Source organism: Pinus tabuliformis, chromosome 5_2, assembly GCF_031772625.1.
Source record: "Pinus tabuliformis cultivar Carrire ecotype Pingquan chromosome 5_2, CPIR1, whole genome shotgun sequence".
NCBI classification, from domain to species: domain Eukaryota; kingdom Viridiplantae; phylum Streptophyta; class Pinopsida; order Pinales; family Pinaceae; genus Pinus; species Pinus tabuliformis.
In genome coordinates this window covers 144,195,709-144,214,046 of record NC_142306.1, presented here as the reverse complement: position 1 = coordinate 144,214,046, position 18,338 = coordinate 144,195,709, and the positions used below count along the sequence as shown (strand labels likewise).

Sequence of the window (18,338 nt, the reverse complement as noted above, 5' to 3'; positions counted from 1 at the left end):
AAGTTGTGCCATTTTCTCGCAAGAGGGGCAGAGGAAATCAATAGGATTAGACTTTCATTTTATTGTATATGACATTATGACATGATGAGATACATTATCATATTTTTTGTTGATATTTTGAGGCTGAGTTGGACTTGGGACTCAGGACTTACTATTCAGGACATGATTCAATGTTATGTGTGATTTTAGCGCTAGAAATGATATTAAACATCTTATATATTAGTTTTTTTATCATATTTATGTGTCAATGTATTTATTTTATGTTGTAGATGGTTTAGATATTAAAAAAATTGAAAAAAAATGAATATTTTTGTGCCAAACGATTTTTTCCCGCTTTTTTCCGATTTTTTCCCGATTTTAACGATTTTTTCCGCTTTTTTCCCGGCGCCGATTAAATCCCGATCGCGATGTGTGCAACACTGATTGACACACATATAAATTGGCATTCGTTGGACCTCATTTTGGTATCATCAACAACTCATTCATTCGACCAATCATAAGGAGGTCTATTCACACATGCAAAGGAGGAAAACGATAAAAAAAATAATGAAGTTTGACATCTCTTTACTCTGCTTTGACCAATGTTGACTTGGATCTTCTTCTTCTTGTTTGCTAGTTTTTTACTAGACTCGGAGGCCGAATATTCTCTGATTTGTTGACTATTCATTTACCAATATTTTGTTCATGTTCTGGGAATTGAGCAAGGGTTGGCTGCAGGTCAAACTTTGCAATCTGACCAAAGTTTGACTGACGCATTTCATGTTGATTTTCTAGTGCAATCAAGACTAGTACAATTTTTCAAATTGATAACTACTTCCAATGATACAATTTAACTTCTTATAGCATTTCAATCATTAAGCAGTGATACATGAAAAATTTCAACCATTCACTTTCATCAATAGAGCAATAGAGATCACAGCAAACAACAAAACAAGAGACAAGAGACACCAATATTTAGGCTAGCAGCCAGGGCAAAACCCATAAGGGGAAAACCCAACCAATCTTTCCTTATGAGAGATAAATTCAGTTCATGAAAAATACATTAGAATATTCCAACAAGATTCCAATTTTCCTGACCTCAAAATTGCCAAGTCAAACTAGTCAAAGGAGAGAGAAAATATAGTCAACGTTGATCAAAATCAAGTTTGCAACAGAGGGCCAAATTTCAGCATGAGCTAGCTCAGAACAGAGGGTCAAAATTCAATCAAAACCACAGTGAACAAACCAGTCAACCTCTCGATCAAAGTCTAAGGCTTGACCTGTGGTCAACGAGCCCAGAGCAAAGATGTAAATGTGGTCAAACAAAGTCAACAGATCCCTGGAATATTCAGGCTCCAAAACAGTCAAAGAGCTCGATCAAACAAAAGCTATCTCTCCCAAGTCAATGTTGGTCAAACAGAAGAATAAAGGTTGGTCAACGTAGAACAAAAAGACTTCTTGACTCCTTCGCATGTGTGAACTTCACCTAGCTATTTCAAAGCGAATGTGTGAGTGATGTGATGCCAAAATGTGCTCCAACAAACTTAAATTTATATGTGTCTTACGAGGAGGCATTTCATCATGTGGGACCGACTTGTGTACATTAGGTCAACTTGGTCAAACATCAAAATATGAATTTTCTCCATTGATTTGCAAATGAAAATGCCGACCATAGCTACCATTTTTCAACACTCCCTCTTAGCGAGGGAGGTATTTTTCATTTTCTCTCAAGATCAATCTCGTCGACCAATCCATAGGTCTCTCAACCACAGCCCAAGGGAGGGATCAAATGTACAAGTCTCTCTCTTTCTCCCCGACCAATCCATAGGTCTCTGAGCAACCACCCAAGGTAGAGATCACTAATATAATCACAAGGAAAGATACATATCATCAAAACACATCGCAAAATCCAAAACCCAGTGGCATCCAGGTCAATGCCCAACTAACCAAAGGGATCAATCAATGAGGCAACACTTTCCAATCATATACACAGGGTCCATCTCCCCGACCATAACAAGGTTTCTCAGTCCACAACAGAAGGGAAGAATCCCTATCTCAAACCCTGACTATATAGTCTCTCGGTCCATAACTCAAGGGAGAGAACTCATCCTTCCCAACCAAACTCATTGGTCTCTTAGTCAACGACCCAAGGAAGGGAACTCAAGATCAATCTCCTCGACTAATCCATAGGTCTCTCACCAATTTCCTAAAGGAGAGATCACAAAATCAGTGTCCCCAACCAAACTAGTCTCTCAATCATCATGACCCAAGGGATCACTCTATGCCTCAAAACCAAGCTCCCCGACCAAACTCACTGGTCTCCCAGTCATTAGCCTAAGGGAGTGACAATCTTTGCGACCAATCCATAAGTCTTTCAGCCACAACCCAAGGAATATTGTCAATCACATGATGTTGTACAATCAGTGCTCCCTCTCTCTCAGAGAGGGGTTCTCAATAACTCCAAGTTGTTCTCTGAAATAAACAAACTTCATCCAGGAGAATGGCTTTGTCAAAACATCAGCAATTTGCTCATCAGTAGGGACATACTCGAGCCTCACAGCTCCTCTCTAGACAATATTTTGGATGTAATGATACTTGATCTCAATGTGCTTCAACTTGTCATGAAAAACCGAGTTCTCAAAAAGCTTCACACAGCTTTGATTATGACAATATATAATGGTTAATTCCATCACTTAATCAAACAATCCAACAAATAGTTTTTGAAGCCACAGCTTCACAATAGGCTTAACATGCAGCTATATACTCCACTTCAGTCGTACTCCGAGCAACAAAAGTTTGCTTTCTAGTCGACCATGAAATCATAGCAAAGCCCTACCTAAAACAAAATCTAGAAGTCTTATTTCTATCATTAGAGATTCCAGCGCAATTAGCATCAGTGAAACGATGTAGTTGCCATTCTTCATTAGAAGCATATCTCAAACCATATTCAATGGTACCACGCAGATATCTCAGTATATGTTTCACTGCAACCCAGTGCACATGTCGGGGCTCAACCAAGAATTGGCTCAATGTGTTCACAACATAGCAAATATCAGGTCTAGTGTTCACAAGATAGTTCAACAAGCCAATCAATTTGTGATACATAGAGGGATCAATCAAATCAGAATCACAGTCACATATCTTCTTCAAATTCGTCACCATCAGAGTGTCCATGGACTTGCAGTCCATCATGCCAAATCTCTGAAGGATCTTAATAGTGTACTTGCCTTGGCCAACAAAGATTCCATTAGGCTTTTGCCAAATTTCCAATCCCAAATAGTAATGCATAAGACCAAGATCCTTCATCTCAAATTCAGAAATCAGCTCCCTCTTACACTAGACAATGAAAACTTCAACCCCTATCAGAAACAAATCATCTACATACAGCAGCAAAATCAAGGGCTCACCTTCAACAACTTTGAAGTACAAGTTTGGATCAGCATTGCTCTTTTTGAAACCAAGACTCAACAAATAGCCATCAATATGGAAGTACCATGCACGAGGAGCCTGCTTCAGCCCATACATGGCTTTCTTCAATTTGCAAACATGTGTTTCTCTATCATGAACCTCAAAGCCTTGAGGTTGCTCAATATAGACTTCCTCTTCAATGATTCCATTCAAAAAAGCAATCTTGACATCCATTTGATGCAATTTCTAACCTACAATAGGAGCAAGGGCAATGACAGATCTAATAGAAGCATACCTAGAAATGGGAGAAAAGGTGTCTTCATTACCCTCTCCCTCTTTTTGAGAGAATCCATGAGCCACGAATCTTTCCTTGTACTTTTCAACACTTCCATCCGCTGCATGCTTGATTTTGTAGATCCATTATGAAGACACAACGGACTTCCCTTCAGGTCTTGGAATGACTTCCCAAACATCGTTCTTCAATATAGATTGATACTCTTTGATCATAGCATCTTTCAAAACTTGATGCTCAGTTGCTTCCTCATATGTGGATGGCTCGGACTCAATGATCTTACACATCATAGTTGCATAACCATAATATTTCTTCGACCCCTTGCTTTCCCTAAAGGTCCCACGAGGTGCAGCATGTCCTTCAGCTTCCTTCAATGTTCTTTCAAGCCAGGCAGGTCTCTTTCTAGTCTCAAGTATAGTGGCTCTTAGAGAGTCAACAAATTCATGATCATCAGATTCTTCATGAGGATCTTGTTCCATTGGTTCAGGTTCTTTAGATTTCGATTCCACATTCTTTGGAGCCACCTGCATCTCATCATCAAAGTCCAAGTGTGAACCCTTGGACTTCTAGAAAGCAGCATCCTCATCAAAGATAACATCCCTGCATGTTTCAATAGAACGTTGTCCTGGTACATAGACCCTGAAGGCCTTTGAATTTTCACTATAGCCAACAAAAGTTCCTTTCTTCCCAGAAGGTTCCAATTTTGTCCTTTTCTCCTTGGGCACATGAACATAAACAGGACAACCAAAGATTCTCAAATGCTCAACATTGGGTCTCTCACCTGTGAAAACTTCTTCAGGAGTCTTGTAGTCCAAGATTCGATGTGGGCATCTATTTTGAACATAAACAATTGTTCTTGCAGCTTCTCCCCAAAGAAACATAGGCAACTCTTGATCATGAAGCATGGCCTTGGCAACTTCCATAATAGTCCTATTCTTCCTTTCGACAATTCCATTTTGTTGAGGATAGTAGGGAACTATCAACTCCCTCTTAATTCCAACATCCCTGCAAAAAGAAATCAATTCCTTGGATACATATTCTCCTCCATTATCAAACATTAAAGTTTTGATCCTTCTTCTTGTAGCATTTTCAACCTGTGTCTTGAATTCCCGAAACTTTTCAAATACTTCATCCTTGGATTTCAAGAGATAAGCCATGTCTTACGAGAGTAATCATCAATAAAAGAGACATAATACAAATTGTCACCCAAGCTCTTGACAGACATAGACCCACAAACATTAAAGTGCACAAGATCCAAGATCCTCTTAGATCTACTATAATTGTTGGTACATCTTCCTTTAACATTCTTCACAAGGGGACATCCCATGCATACTCCATCATTCTCAATCTTAATTTTAGTACACCTTTAACAGAATTTGTCATTCTAGACAATGCTTTATAATGAATATGAGCGTACCTTCGATGTCACAGTTCACAAAGATCAGATGTGTTGTGAATTAGGGCTTGGATTGAACCACCAAGGAGACGATATAGGCCTCCAATTCATACACCAATGACTTTAGCATATTCAAAGGAGGCATCCTTCTTCCATACTAGAACTTGCCCATCAACGAAAGCAATTCTATATCCTTTGTCCTCAAGACATGAAATAGGCAACAAGTTCTTCTTCAAACGAGGAACATATAAAATATTGTTAATAGATGCATTACCTCCTAATTCCAATTGGAAGGATGACGACCCAATGCCCTTGACTTCATATATGCCATTATCTCTAAGCTCAACTCTTTGAGCTATCTTCTTTTCAACCAATTCAAAGGGGTTTTCATGACATCTGGTCATGTTCCTAGAGGCACCACTATGCACCAACCATATTTAATCATGACCTGTAATGGAACCTGTAAAAGAAAAATAAAATGAGTATTCATCATCAGAATCTCTCTTTCTAGGCCTCCTCTTATGAGAGGATTCATCAAGGTCAACTACAAAAGCATGATGCTTCCCTTTTCTCTTTCAATCATCATTCCTTTCATAGTCATTCCTTTGATTCCTTTGAGGATAGTGATTTTCATAGTGACCATATGCTTGGCAACGATAGCATTGAATATTTTTTAGATCTCTTATATCTCCTCTATCTCGAGAGGGAGGAGATCTTCTTTGTGGAGCAGGTTCCCTTCTTGGAGCAGACCTTGGATCAAGTCTTGAATTAGGTCTTCTATCTGAACTTCTTTGAAATATTCTAAAACTAGGCCTTCTTCTATTATTCTTTTAGTGGGTTGCAAAGGATTGAGAGTCTTCAGTTGGATATGGAATCTTGCCTCTGGAAATGAGCCTCGATTCTTCTTGTGTGCAAGCAGTCGAAAGCTTGTCAAATGAAGGTGCATTTTCTCTACCACTAATACTTGTTGCAAAAGGATCCCAAGATTTAGGTAGGCTACCCATTGAAATAGCTACCAATTCTTTATCGGATACTTCTTCTCCAATAGCTTTGAGTTGATCTCTTATTTGAGATATCCTTACATAATATGATGCCACAAAGTCATTATTTTTCATCTTGATATTCCAAAGTTGAACCCTCAAAATTATAGATTGAATGATGTTGTTGATAGTGTACAATGGATCATACATCTCCTTAGAATCTTGGTGATCAGCAATATAGGGATCATACATCCACAGGGATGCTTCTTGCCAAGATATCATCTTCCTAAAATTTGTCTTATCTTGCTTAGTCAATTGGTTCAGTAACTTTTCCTATAACAATACCCAAGACCTTGTGCATTGCAAGCACTAGGTCAATCCTAGCCTTCCATGCCCTATAATTTGTAGCTCCCTCGAGCTTGATCTTGGTCTTCATGAAGGAATTCATGATGAATATGTCCAATCAAAACAGAAAGTAGAATCCCAAACTCTTCAAAGTGCTTCTCAATGCCCTTCAAGGTGATCTCAATGCTCTTTCCCTTCACCAAAGCTCTGATGTTGATTTGCGGTAGCATCGGATGTGCTCTAGCCACGAAAATTGGTGGAGAGGCTATAGCACATGAGATCTCCAAGACCCAGAAATGGTTTGGGCAAAATCTAACCAGTTTGGGAGATATTAAAATAATTAATATTTTTAATGGAGTTCCTAAGTCTAAACTTAGGAAAAATAAAATATTAATGTGAATTAATATAAAACTGAGTTAGAATGGTCCAAAAGTCATGGATCAAGCAAAATCCAATCTTAACCATTGATTAGAGATTTAATCTCAGTCATTGATGAACCAACCAGAAAAGTATAAGAGGAGGCTTGAGAATCAATTGTAGAATACACCAAGAGAGATCAAGAACTTGATTTTCTGGGGCAGGGTTTGCTGAGGAAATTGAGTGAAGTGATCTGAGTTGCAGCTGAGGGGCAGTGAATACATAGCAGAGAGGCAGAGTTAGTACCGAAAGCATCAGCGCAGAAGCCGGGAGAGGGTTGACGCAGAGCCAGCTAGAGGCCACGCAGAGGCAATCAGAGGCCACGCAGAGGTAGCCAGGAGCTGCGCAGAGCCTAAGGAGGGCCAGCGTGTGAGATGCAGAGGCTCCAGAGGCTGACGCAGAGCCCCGAGAGGCTGACGCTGGGCCAGATAAGCTGACGTTGGGCCAGAGAGGCTGACGCAGACCCTAGAGGCAACGCTGGGAGATTTCGTGGGGCAGATTGGAGCTGGAGAGCTGGATAGGGTGACGCAGTCCCTATCAGGGTGACGCAGAGCAGCAGAAAGTTGTATTGTTGTTGTGGGATCGTTCATCTGGTGATTTAGCCGAAATATTTGTCTCCGACTGAGAGGTACTACTGCCGAGGGCATTCTCTGTTGGGTGAGCCATTTCTGGCACCCTGGTTGAATTCTAAAACTGCATAATAATAAAACCCTCTGAATAGGTGCACTGGTTTTCCCGCATTTTCCAGGGACATTAGTCCAAAAACAACGGTGTCACTTGTGTGCTTGTTTCTTTCAATTAATGATCTGTATGTGTTGATATTGTACTTGTATTTATTTTTAGTATTTACATGGTAAATAACTTGTAAAGTAATTGAACAAGTACGAAGAAATAAATCAAATAGTACAGGAAGAATTTCTAACTGATATACTTAGAAATTCCAACATGGTATCGGAGCGAGGATGCAGATCACAGAATAACTGAAGGCATCAACCGAGCATAGCAGCAGCAGCAGAAACAATGGTCCTGAGTGACAGAAGTTGTTCCTAGCAGAAAGCAGCAAGGAAGGGGTGATGCAGAGAGCCTGTGTCATCAGTTCAGGCCAAGAGGAGGATCAGCGCTAAGGCGAAGAGGAGCAGACTTGACCTACGTAGTGCCTGGTCATCTTTCTCAGTCAGGAAGGATCAATGTTGTGGCCAAGAGGTGCAGATTGTGCCAGTGTCGGGATTGCGCAGAGCCTAGAGGCTCTAATCTTCAGATTGCTGGGGCATAGGAGGCTATGGAAGTTGGTGGGGTATTGTGGTCAGAATAGTACCTAACAGGGAAAGACCAAGGAGGAGGGAGCTATTGTCGAGGATTTCTAGCCAAGAAATCCGAATCAGTGGTGCAGTTGCACAAACGATCAAAGTGGGGCATCTCGACATTGGCAGAGGGATTTCCATAAGGGAAATCGAGGCTCAGAGGGAGTCACACCGAGAACTTCCAGACAGGAAGTAGAGAGACTTGAAAGAGTTGAAAAAGGAGCAGCAAAATGGCAGTGAATGGGCTAAGAGATGAAGATAGACTGAACGGAGCCTCAAACTTTGTAGTCTGGAAGGCCAGGATCTTGTCCATCCTAGACAAGTATCGCGTCAAGCACTTCGCCTTGAAAACGATAGTGATCCCGGTTGACCCAACTGAAAATGACAAGTATGAGGAGGCAATGAACAGGGCAAAGTGCATCATACTTGATGGTGTCAAGGATCATGTGGTACCACATATTGCCGAAAAGGAAACGGAAAATGAGATGTGGGAAGCCCTGAAGAAATTGTACCAGCATACTTCCATGCAGAGGAGGATGTTACTTGAAAATCAGTTGTGGTCATATCAGATGCAGAAGGCAGAGCATATAGATGTCTTCCTCGGTGGATTGAAGGAGATCCGTGATCAGCTAACTTTTATCGAGGCCACACCGGATCAAGAACTGATGGTGAGGACTGCATTAAACGCAATCTCAGAGGATTGGGAGGTATTTGTCCAAAGCATACTTGGTAGGACGAGCCTTCCAGATTGGGAGGAACTGTGGGCAGCTCTTCGTCAAAAAGAGATCAAATGGGTTTCCAAGGAGGGGAGTAGCAGAAAAGGGGTCAGAATCAAGAAGGAGGAATAAGAAGATGCGGCTCTCGCATCTGCGAGAAAGCAAGAAAAAAGAAAGGACCTCTCCAAGGTCAAATGCTTCCATTGTGGGGAACTGGGTCACTATGCGAACCAGTGTCCAAGGAAGAAGAGCAACGGAGAGGCTTCGAAGACCAAGGTAGTGCCAGCAAGGGCAGAGAAAGAAGTGGAGACAGAGGACCACTGTGCCATGAGTGCTCATGTACCTCTAGAGAAGAGATGGGGAGACATCGAGCTGTAGTCAAACGGACTACAGGCGATGAGGGACAAGATCCTTGAGGTACCCAACCTCTTGGATTATACCTTGCTATGGGAGCCCCGAAGAGGAGTAGCAGGATTGGCGGATGTCGGTAGAGACGGATGCAGATGGAGCGACAGAGAGTGCTACAGTGCAGGAGTCTCAGGACATCGTGAGGCAACAATGCGAGATGCATGGAGTTGTTGTTGTAGCGCAGAGGTCAGTAGAGGGAGTACTTGTCGGCGACAGAGGGAGCTTCAACATCGAGAGTGTTTCTAGCCTGACGGAGATGTCAGAGTTGGGAGGATCAGTTACTTACTTCTTAGTAACTGAGTTGCAATGCAGCAGTTAGCAGTGGCAGTGCTATGTGCAACACGATGCAGCGTGATGAGAGGGGATGCAGTGCAGATGCGGCAGTGGCAATGGCAGGGCCATGGGAAGCAGCATGGATGTAGAGGTAGCTATCACACAGATGCAGCAGTGGCAGTCACATGGCCATGGGCAGCAGTATAGGATGCAGCAGTGCAGAGGATGTTGGGCTAGGAGACCTAGCATTGGCATAGGGACCGATGCTGGATGATCAAGGTGATACTCAGTGACGAGTATTACTAGAGCACAGTCATCACTAAGAGGGAGTTTTGATTTGGGGTAGCATCAAATGTGCTCTAGCGACAAAAATTGGTGGACAGGCTATAGCACATGAGATCTCCAAGACCCGGAAATGGTTTGGGCAAAATCTAACCAGTTTGGGAGATACTAAAATAATTAATATTTTTAATCGTGTTCCTAAGTCTAAACTTAGGAAAAATAAAATATTAATGTGAATTAATATAAAACTAAGTTAGAATGGTCCAAAATTCATGGATCAAACCAAATCTAATCTTAGCCGTTGATTAGAGATTTAATCTCGACCGTTGATGAACCAACAAGAAAAGTATAAGAGGAGGCTTGAGGATTAGTTGGAGAATACACTAAGAGAGATCAAGAACTTGATTTTCAGGGGCAGGATTTGCTGAGGAAATTGAGTGAAGTGATCTAAGTTGCAGCTGAGGGGCAATGAATACATAGTAGAGAGGTAGAGTTAGTACCAGAAGCATCAATGCAGAAACCGGGAGAGGGTTGACGCAGAGCCAGTTAGAGGCCACGCAGAGGCAGCGAGGAGCTACGCAAAACCTAAGGAGGGCCATCGTGTGAGACACAGAGGCTCCAGAGGCTGACGTAGAGCCCCCAGAGGCTGACGCTGGGCCAGATAACCTGATGTTGGGCCAGAGAGGCTGACGCAGACCCAGGAGGCAACACTGGGAGATTTTGTTGGGCAAATTGGATCCGAGGAGCTGAATAGGGTGACGCAGAGCAGCAGAAACTTGTATTGTTGTTGTGGGATCGTCCATCCGGTGATTTAGCCACAATATCTATCTCTGACTGAGAGGTACCACTGCCGAGGGCATTCTCTATTGGGTGACCCATTTTTGGCACCCTGGTTGTATTCTGAAACTGCATAATAATAAAACCCTCTGAATAGTTGCACTGGTTTTCCTGCATTGGGTTTTCCCGGGGACATTAGTCCAAAACCAACGATGTCACTTGTGTGCTTGTTTCTTTCAGTTTATGATCTGTATGTGTTGATACTGTACTTGTATTTATTTTCAGTATTTACATGGTAAATAACTTGTTAAGTAACTGGACAAGTAGGAAGAAAGAAATCAAATAGTACAGGGAGAATTTCTAATGGATAGACTTAGAAATTCCAACATCTTATACCATGTTGATTTTCTAGTGCAATCAAGACTAGTACAATTTTTCAAACTGATAACTACTTCCAATGATACAATTTGACTTCTTATAGCATTCCAATCATTTAGCAATTATACATGAAAAATTTCAACCATTCACTTTCATCAATAGAGCAATAGAGATCATAGTAAATAGTAAACAAGACACGAGAGACGCCAATATTTAGGCTAGCAGCCAGGGCGAAACCCACAAGGGGAAAACCCAACCAATCTCTCCTTATGAGAGAGAAATTCAGTTCATCAAAAGTACATCAGATATTCCAACAAGATTCCAACTTTCCTGACTTCAAAATTACCAAGTCAAACTAATCAAAGGAAAGAGAAAATATAATCAACGCTGGTCAAAGTCAAGTCTGCAATAAAGGGCTGAATTTTGGGCTAAGGTAGCTCAAAATAGAGGGCCAAAATTCAATCGAAACTATAGTCAACGAACCAGTGAAACTCTTGGTCAAAGTCTCAAGTTTGACCTACGATCAAACAGGGTGAACAAATCCCTGGAATATTCAGCCTCCAGACAATCAAAGAGCTCAGTCAAACAAAAGTTCTCTCTACCAAGTCAACACTGGTCAATAGAAGAATAAAGGCTAGTCAACGGAGAACAGAAATACTTCCTGACTCCTTTGCACATGTGAACTTCTCCTTGCTATGTCAGACCAAATGTGAGTGATGTGATGCCAAAATGAGCTCCAACGAACTTGTATTTATATGTGTCTTAGGAGGAGGCTTTTCATCATGTCCGGTCAACTTGTGTACTTTATGTCGACTTGGTCAAACAACAAAATATGGATTGTCTCCATTGATTTCCAAAGGAAAATACCGACCATAGCTACCATTTTTCAACATTTCAAACTGAATTTCAGCCTCATTGACAGAGCTATTGTAGGCCAAAATTCGACCCTTTGACCAGACTTTGACTTGTAAGCAAAGTGCAGACTAACCCTATCTTTTGACTTTGTTTGACTTAGAAATTAATGTGGTCAATGGTTGACCTTTGACTGGAATATTTTGATGAACATTTTGATGAATTGAACTCTCTCTCTCATAAGGAAAGATTATCGGGTTTTCCACCTTAAGGGGCTTTGTCCCAAGAAATTTTGATGTCTCTTGTTTCATTATTTTTACTGTGATCTCTATTGCTCTATTGAAGTTAATGGTTGAAATTTTCAAGTATAACTGCTTAATGATTGGAATGCTCGAAACAAGTCAAATTGTGTCATTGGAAGTAGTTATCATTTTGAAAATTGTTCTCGTCTTGTTTGAAACTAGAAAATCAACATGGTATCAGAGCTTTGGTGAAGGAAAAGAGCATTGAGATCACCTTGAAGAGCATTGAGATCACCTTAAAGAGCATTGAGATCCTACATCTTTTGTCTTGATTGATCATCTTCATCATGAATTCCTTCATGAAGGCAGAAAACAAGCTTGAAGGAGCTACAAACTTCAGAGCATGGAAGACTAGAATTGACCTTGTTCTTGCAAGGCATAAGGTCTTGGGTATTGTGAAAGGAAAAGTTACTGAACCAACTGATCAAGCAGGAAAAGACAAGTTCCAAGAAGATGACATCTTGGCTATGAGCATCATTGTGGAATCTGTTAGAGATCATCTAATTCCTTATATTGTTGATCATAAATCTTCTAAGTAAATTTATGACGCTAACACTCAATTATGCACCATCTGTTTTCTTATGTTATGTTGATCAGTGGTTGGCATTGATGTCAACCCAAGCAGCACCAAGGGCTACCCCACTTTTGCATGGGAAATTTGACTTGACAACTTACTCTATTCTGAGTCAAGGATCTTCTAGATGGATTCTACCCGTCGAGATGTTTCCATTGATATATGGCACGCCAAATAATTCTTCACGGTTTGAGAGATATTCATGTTTGAAGTCAGTAATCCCAATTAGTGGGCTAAAACCCTATGGGGTTGTGGCATGGCACTCATAATTGGTTGTGGTCATTGAATAGTCAACAATTAATAAATGCTTTTTGCTCCTAAAACCCCTCCAACTTTCACTTGTTAAGGACCCTCTCAACTCAAGACATTCATATAAATAATGACCCTCATATCCTCCTCTAGTAGGGATTTTGTGACTTCAAATAAGTCATCGTGGCATTTTCGCTATAACTTTTTTTGTGAAGCTTCAGAAGCTTAAATTAAACCCATTTGAGCCGAAATCTTGATAAACCACGTGACCGAATATCAGAGCTTGGTTCCTTCAATAGCAGTCTAACAACTGGAAGGAGATCATGGAGTATACTAAGAATAGAGTTCCTTTGTTCAATGGAAATAACTATGCAATTTGGAGTGGAAGAATGCAGGTTCATTTGTTGGCACAAGGATACGAAGTATGGGAAATCGTTGACAAAGGCTTCACTCCGACCGAGGATGAACAAGATAAGAAAAATATGGTATATGATGCAGTGTATATAATATCGCCGATTTTCGTAAATATCATGATATTTTCGGGGAGATGAAATATCGCCGAGAAAATATCGCGATATTTTCTCTGCCCGAAAATATCGCGATATATCCAAAATATCGGCGATATCTCGAGAAAATATCGCGCTACGATGCAAAAAATCGCCGGGAGACAGTAAAAATTTCCGCTGCGGCTATAAAAGTCTGATTTTGTTTTTTTTCAATCATTTTCATTTCTGATCGCTGGAGAAGGAAGGAGAGAGCTACATGCTTGCTACCAAGGAGGGTTTGAGTGTTGAACAGCTATTATCACCACCAACAATGAAGATTTTGTTGATCTAAGCTTGAAGAATAGTGAGACAATTTCATTTCTTCCATTAACAGGTATGTTCAAATAAACCCCTATGTTATGGATTTTTTGATAGTTTTAGGATTATTCTTGCTTGCCTATTTGCCTACAATCATTTTGCTTGTTTTTTTTTCCATTTGCTATGATTTTCATGCCCATGAGCAAATGCAAGGGTTTTAACTTTTCTCCATATTTGGAGGAGCAAACTCCATTTTTTTTAGCGTTCAAAAACACCCTCTTATTGTCATTTATGGTTTTTCATTGAATTCACATTGCAAATAATGTAGCAAAAAATTATTTTGTAAAATGATGTGGTTATTACTTATTAAGTTATTAATTCCAATTTCTTTTTGGTGCCCTAGGTTTGAGTTAGCTCACTACAAAATTCAAATATGCCAAAAGCCTTGGACCCATTTTGGGAGTAAGGGAACCCTGATGGTGGGACAAATCGAGCATATCTTACATGCAAATTGTGTGGGACTAGGATGACAGGAGGGGTTACACAACTAAAATACCATCTGGCTAGACTCACTGGACATGATGTTGGGATTTGTATAGTTTCTAGTCTGAAGCTTATACAAAAAGCTCTTGAGGCAATTGATGAAAAAGACAGAAAGAAGGAAGAGACAGAAAGAAACAAGGTTGAACGTGCAGGTAGATCGTTCGGGATATCTTCTCCCGATCTTGATGTTGAGGGTAGTGGGAGGGGCTCCACAACTGGCACATCATCACCTGCTACTACTAGTGCGAGGTCATCATTTTTTGTTCCACGAACAGGACATGGATCACAACCTGGCATAAAATCGCTTGTTAAAAAAAAGGAGAAGCAAGAAGCATATAGAGTCATGGGGAGGTGTATTTTCTGGAGCGACTTACCTCTCAGCATCACCAAAACCAATCCATTTTGGCAGCCAATGTGTGATGTTATTGTTGTTGTGGGCCCAGGGTACAAAAGTGCTACATATGAGGAGTTGCGGGGGCCAATTCTTCAAGCAGAAAAGCAGGACATCAACTCTAGATTGGCGGAATTGAAAAAAGCATGGGAAGTTACTGGATGCACAGTGATGTCTAATGGTTGGACAAATAGGAAGGGTAGGACCCTTCTAAATTTCTTGGTACATTGTCCTAAAGGTACCATGTTTATTAAATCGGCGGATGCATCAGAACATATCAAATATGCAGCAACGATATGTGAGCTGTTAGATGGGTTCATTCGGGAGATTGGTGTGCAAAATGTGGTGCAAGTCATAACATACAATGCAGCGAATTATGTGTCTGCCGGCAAGATGCTTATGGAGAGGCATCGCACATTGTTCTGGACTCCGTGTGCAGCACATTGTCTCGATTTGTTGCTTGAGGATATGGGGAAACTCTCCTTCATCAAGGAGGTGGTTGATATGGCTAGGAGCGTCCCCAAGTTTATTTATAACCAAGCTTTTGTTCTTAGCCTCATGAGGAGGTTCACTAGAAACAAAGAGTTGCGGCGTCCTGCAATCACACGTTTTGCCACAAACTTTATTACTCTTCAGTCTTTGCTTCGATGTCAGTTCGAGTTGAAGCAAATGTTTGTGTCTAATAACTGGCGTAATTGTAGATACAACAGGAGACAAGACGGGAAAGCCATTGCAAAAATGGTGTACTCTGAGACGTTTTGGTGTGGAGTAGAAGAAGCATGCTCAGTTAGTGAACCTATAGTAAAGGCTCTCAGATTGGTAGATGGGGAAAAGCCTGCAATGGCTTATTTGTATGAGGGCATGGATAGGGCCAAGGAGGCCATTCGTTCTTATTATGCAGACAAGGGTTCTTTTGGCCTTGATAGGCATATGATGTTATGGGATGTGATTAATAGTCGGTGGACAGGGATGCTTCATCAACCCATTCATGCAGCAGCACTCTTCCTCGACCCCGCATTTTCATACAAATGCGGCTTTGATTTTGATGGCAAGGTGATGGAAGTGCTCCATTCCTGTATTCATAGGATGGTACCTAATCCTGAGCTTCGTAGCAAAATCAATCGCGAGATACAGTATTATCGGGATTGTGTTGGCCTATTTGGCTTTGATGATGCTGTTAGGGAAAGGACCCTCTTCATGCCACGTAAGTGACAAGTCATCACTCATTAGAAATTAGAATTTTCAATTTAGAATTTCCTTACTTATAATTCTATTTTTTTTAAATTCAATTATGTAACTTTTATTTGGAAGTTTAATTATGTTTTTTGTTTTTGAATTTTTTATTTCTTTATTTTGTTGTAGATATTTGGTGGCGAAGCTATGGTGCAAGGGCACCAAATTTGCAGAAATTGGCCATAAGAATCTTGAATCAAACATGTAGCTCTTCAGGGTGTGAGCGCAATTGGAGTGTATTTGAGAAAATACACACAAAAAAGCGCAACAGGTATAACTTTGAGCTCCAGCATTCAGTTGAGCAATTACACTTATTGTTATTTTTAATTTTTAATTTATGACCTTCAAGTGTTAAGACTCAAGACTCAAGACTCATTAGTTTTTTTTGACACTCTTACAGGTTGGAGTTCGCACGCCTCAATGATTTAGTGTATGTGCATTACAACATCCGACTTCGAGTGAGGCAAATAGAAGCACCAATGGATCCAGATGCCATTTCCTTAGACAATATTGATGTATTGTCTCAGTGGAGGGTGGAGTCTGAGGAGCCCATCTTGGAGGAGTCACCTTCATGGTTAGAGCCAAATGATCCATTAGAACAGGGGCAGCAAGAGGAGGAGGAGGAGGAGGACACTGTGGGAGCATCAGCATCAACACCATCTGCTATAGATATAGGAGAGCACAGCTCCATACCTAGCACTCATTATTTGACATTAGGTGCAGAGGCAGGGTCAGGGCCTTCTACTACTAGGACCAAGCCTGGCAAACAGCCCATCATGTTTTCCCGTAAAAGGGGGAGAGGGCAGTGATTTCAGATAGATAGTTGCTAGTTTTATTTGTTATGCTACATATAACTCATGATGATGAGATACTTTTATATATGTGATGTTATTTTGTATTGGTTCTCCACATTTGAGTCCTTGAATGAACAATTATCAGGGATCAGCAGGATTTGGTATCGCCTTTCATGTATCATTTCTATTTGACATCATATATATCAGTGCTTTCTTCATATTTATGTGTCAATGTGTTTATTTCATGTTGTTGTTGCTTTATATGTTTAAAAATCTGAATAAAAATATATATATATAGTGCATTTTTTATGCTTGCCGATATTTGCCAATATTTTGCCGATATTTTCGTCGATATTGCCGATAAGATATTTTATGGACCCTCGCCGATATTTTGCTGATACCGATATTTTCAACACTGATATGATGTAAAGGCTAAAAATCTTATTATCGATGGGCTTATCGAATCTATTTATCTTAAGGTATTGAGTTGCAAAACTACTAAAGAGGTATGGGGCAAGCTTGAAAATATATACTTAGGTGACTCAAAGGTGAAAGAAGCAAAGCTTCAAATTTTCAAGGCAAAATTTGAGCAACTCAAAATGAGGGAAGATGAAAATATTGCTGCATACTTTCAGCATGTTGATGAAACAACAAATACGTTGGAAGGTTTGGGAGAACCTATTGAAACAAAAATTGTTGTCCGAAAGATCCTCAAAACCTTACCAGCAAGATTTAACCTTAAGGTATCTGTCTTGGAAGATAGATCGAATCTTACGATGGAATTCTTACGGCATATGAAATGAGGATTGAAGAAGAGGATGGCACATCTCACTTACAAGCAACATTTGCCGCATCCAAGAAGATTGGTAAGGACAAGCAGACTCAGAAAGCAAAAACTTGTAGTTGTAAGGATGAAGAAAAGGAAAAAGAGGAAGAACTCTTAGATAAAGAATTCGCCTACTTCACGTGGAAAATGAGAACAGGTACGGGAAAATTCAAAGGTAAACTTCCATTAATATGTTTTGACTGTGGTGAGGTTAGGCATTTTGCAACCAAATGTCCTCACAAAAATGAGGTTGTTACGAATGGAAAGAAAGGTCCTAGGAAGTTCAACAAGCAAGGCAAGAAGAAATGGTTTAAGAAAAGTTTTTTCACCAAAGAAGATAGTTCCTCATCCAAAGAAGACAGTGATAACAAAGAAGAATTCAACAAAATAGTATTGTTTATGGCCAAGCACAATAAGCAAGAGGCACCTAACGAAGAAGGAGACGAAGAAGAAGAAATGACTGAGGTTGAATTTCAAAACGAAGTGATCAGGGTTATCAAAGAGCTCAAAGCCGAGAAGAAGCATGTCAACACTCTTGAAGATGAATTGAAGACAGAAAGAGAACAGGTCCTCAACCTTAAAATCAAGGTTGAAGAATACAAGTGAATTGAAGAATCTCTCATGAAAGAATTAAAGGAAAACAACAAGGAAAGAGAAGCATTGGAAGCTGAAATAGTTGCTCTACGAAAGGAAGTAAAAAATGGAAAAACTTTTCAAAACTATGCCAACAGTTCAAAGACTTTGGACGAACTCATCAGCAACCAACAATCATACAGCGACAAGACTGGTCTTGGTTACAAAGAAAAATTCGAAAAGAAG

The 18,338-nt window shown here is 40.4% G+C and overlaps 2 protein-coding genes across 2 annotated transcripts in view; one reads left to right on the top strand and one right to left on the bottom strand.

Annotated features, from left to right (window-relative positions):
* Positions 1 to 18,338, bottom strand: part of LOC149157933 (tubulin gamma chain-like) — a 236,874-nt gene that overhangs the window by 127,996 nt on the left and 90,540 nt on the right. The window lies entirely within an intron of this gene.
* On the top strand, positions 8,688 to 16,736 carry LOC149157934 (uncharacterized). The gene is made up of 3 exons (XM_089437589.1): positions 8,688 to 8,928; positions 16,029 to 16,170; positions 16,300 to 16,736. Exons 1-3 carry the CDS (start codon positions 8,688 to 8,690, stop codon positions 16,706 to 16,708), a joined length of 792 nt encoding a protein of 263 aa, XP_089293715.1. The 3' UTR covers positions 16,709 to 16,736.

Coding starts and splice junctions, on each gene's coding strand:
- LOC149157934 (XM_089437589.1), top strand. CDS start 8,688: ATGCAGAAGGCAGAGCATATAGATGTCTTCCTCGGTGGATTGAAGGAG. Junction 8,929..16,028: donor ATGGGTTTCCAAGGAGGGGA/GTAGCAGAAAAG, acceptor ATTTTGTTGTAG/ATATTTGGTGGCGAAGCTAT. Junction 16,171..16,299: donor CACACAAAAAAGCGCAACAG/GTATAACTTTGA, acceptor ACACTCTTACAG/GTTGGAGTTCGCACGCCTCA.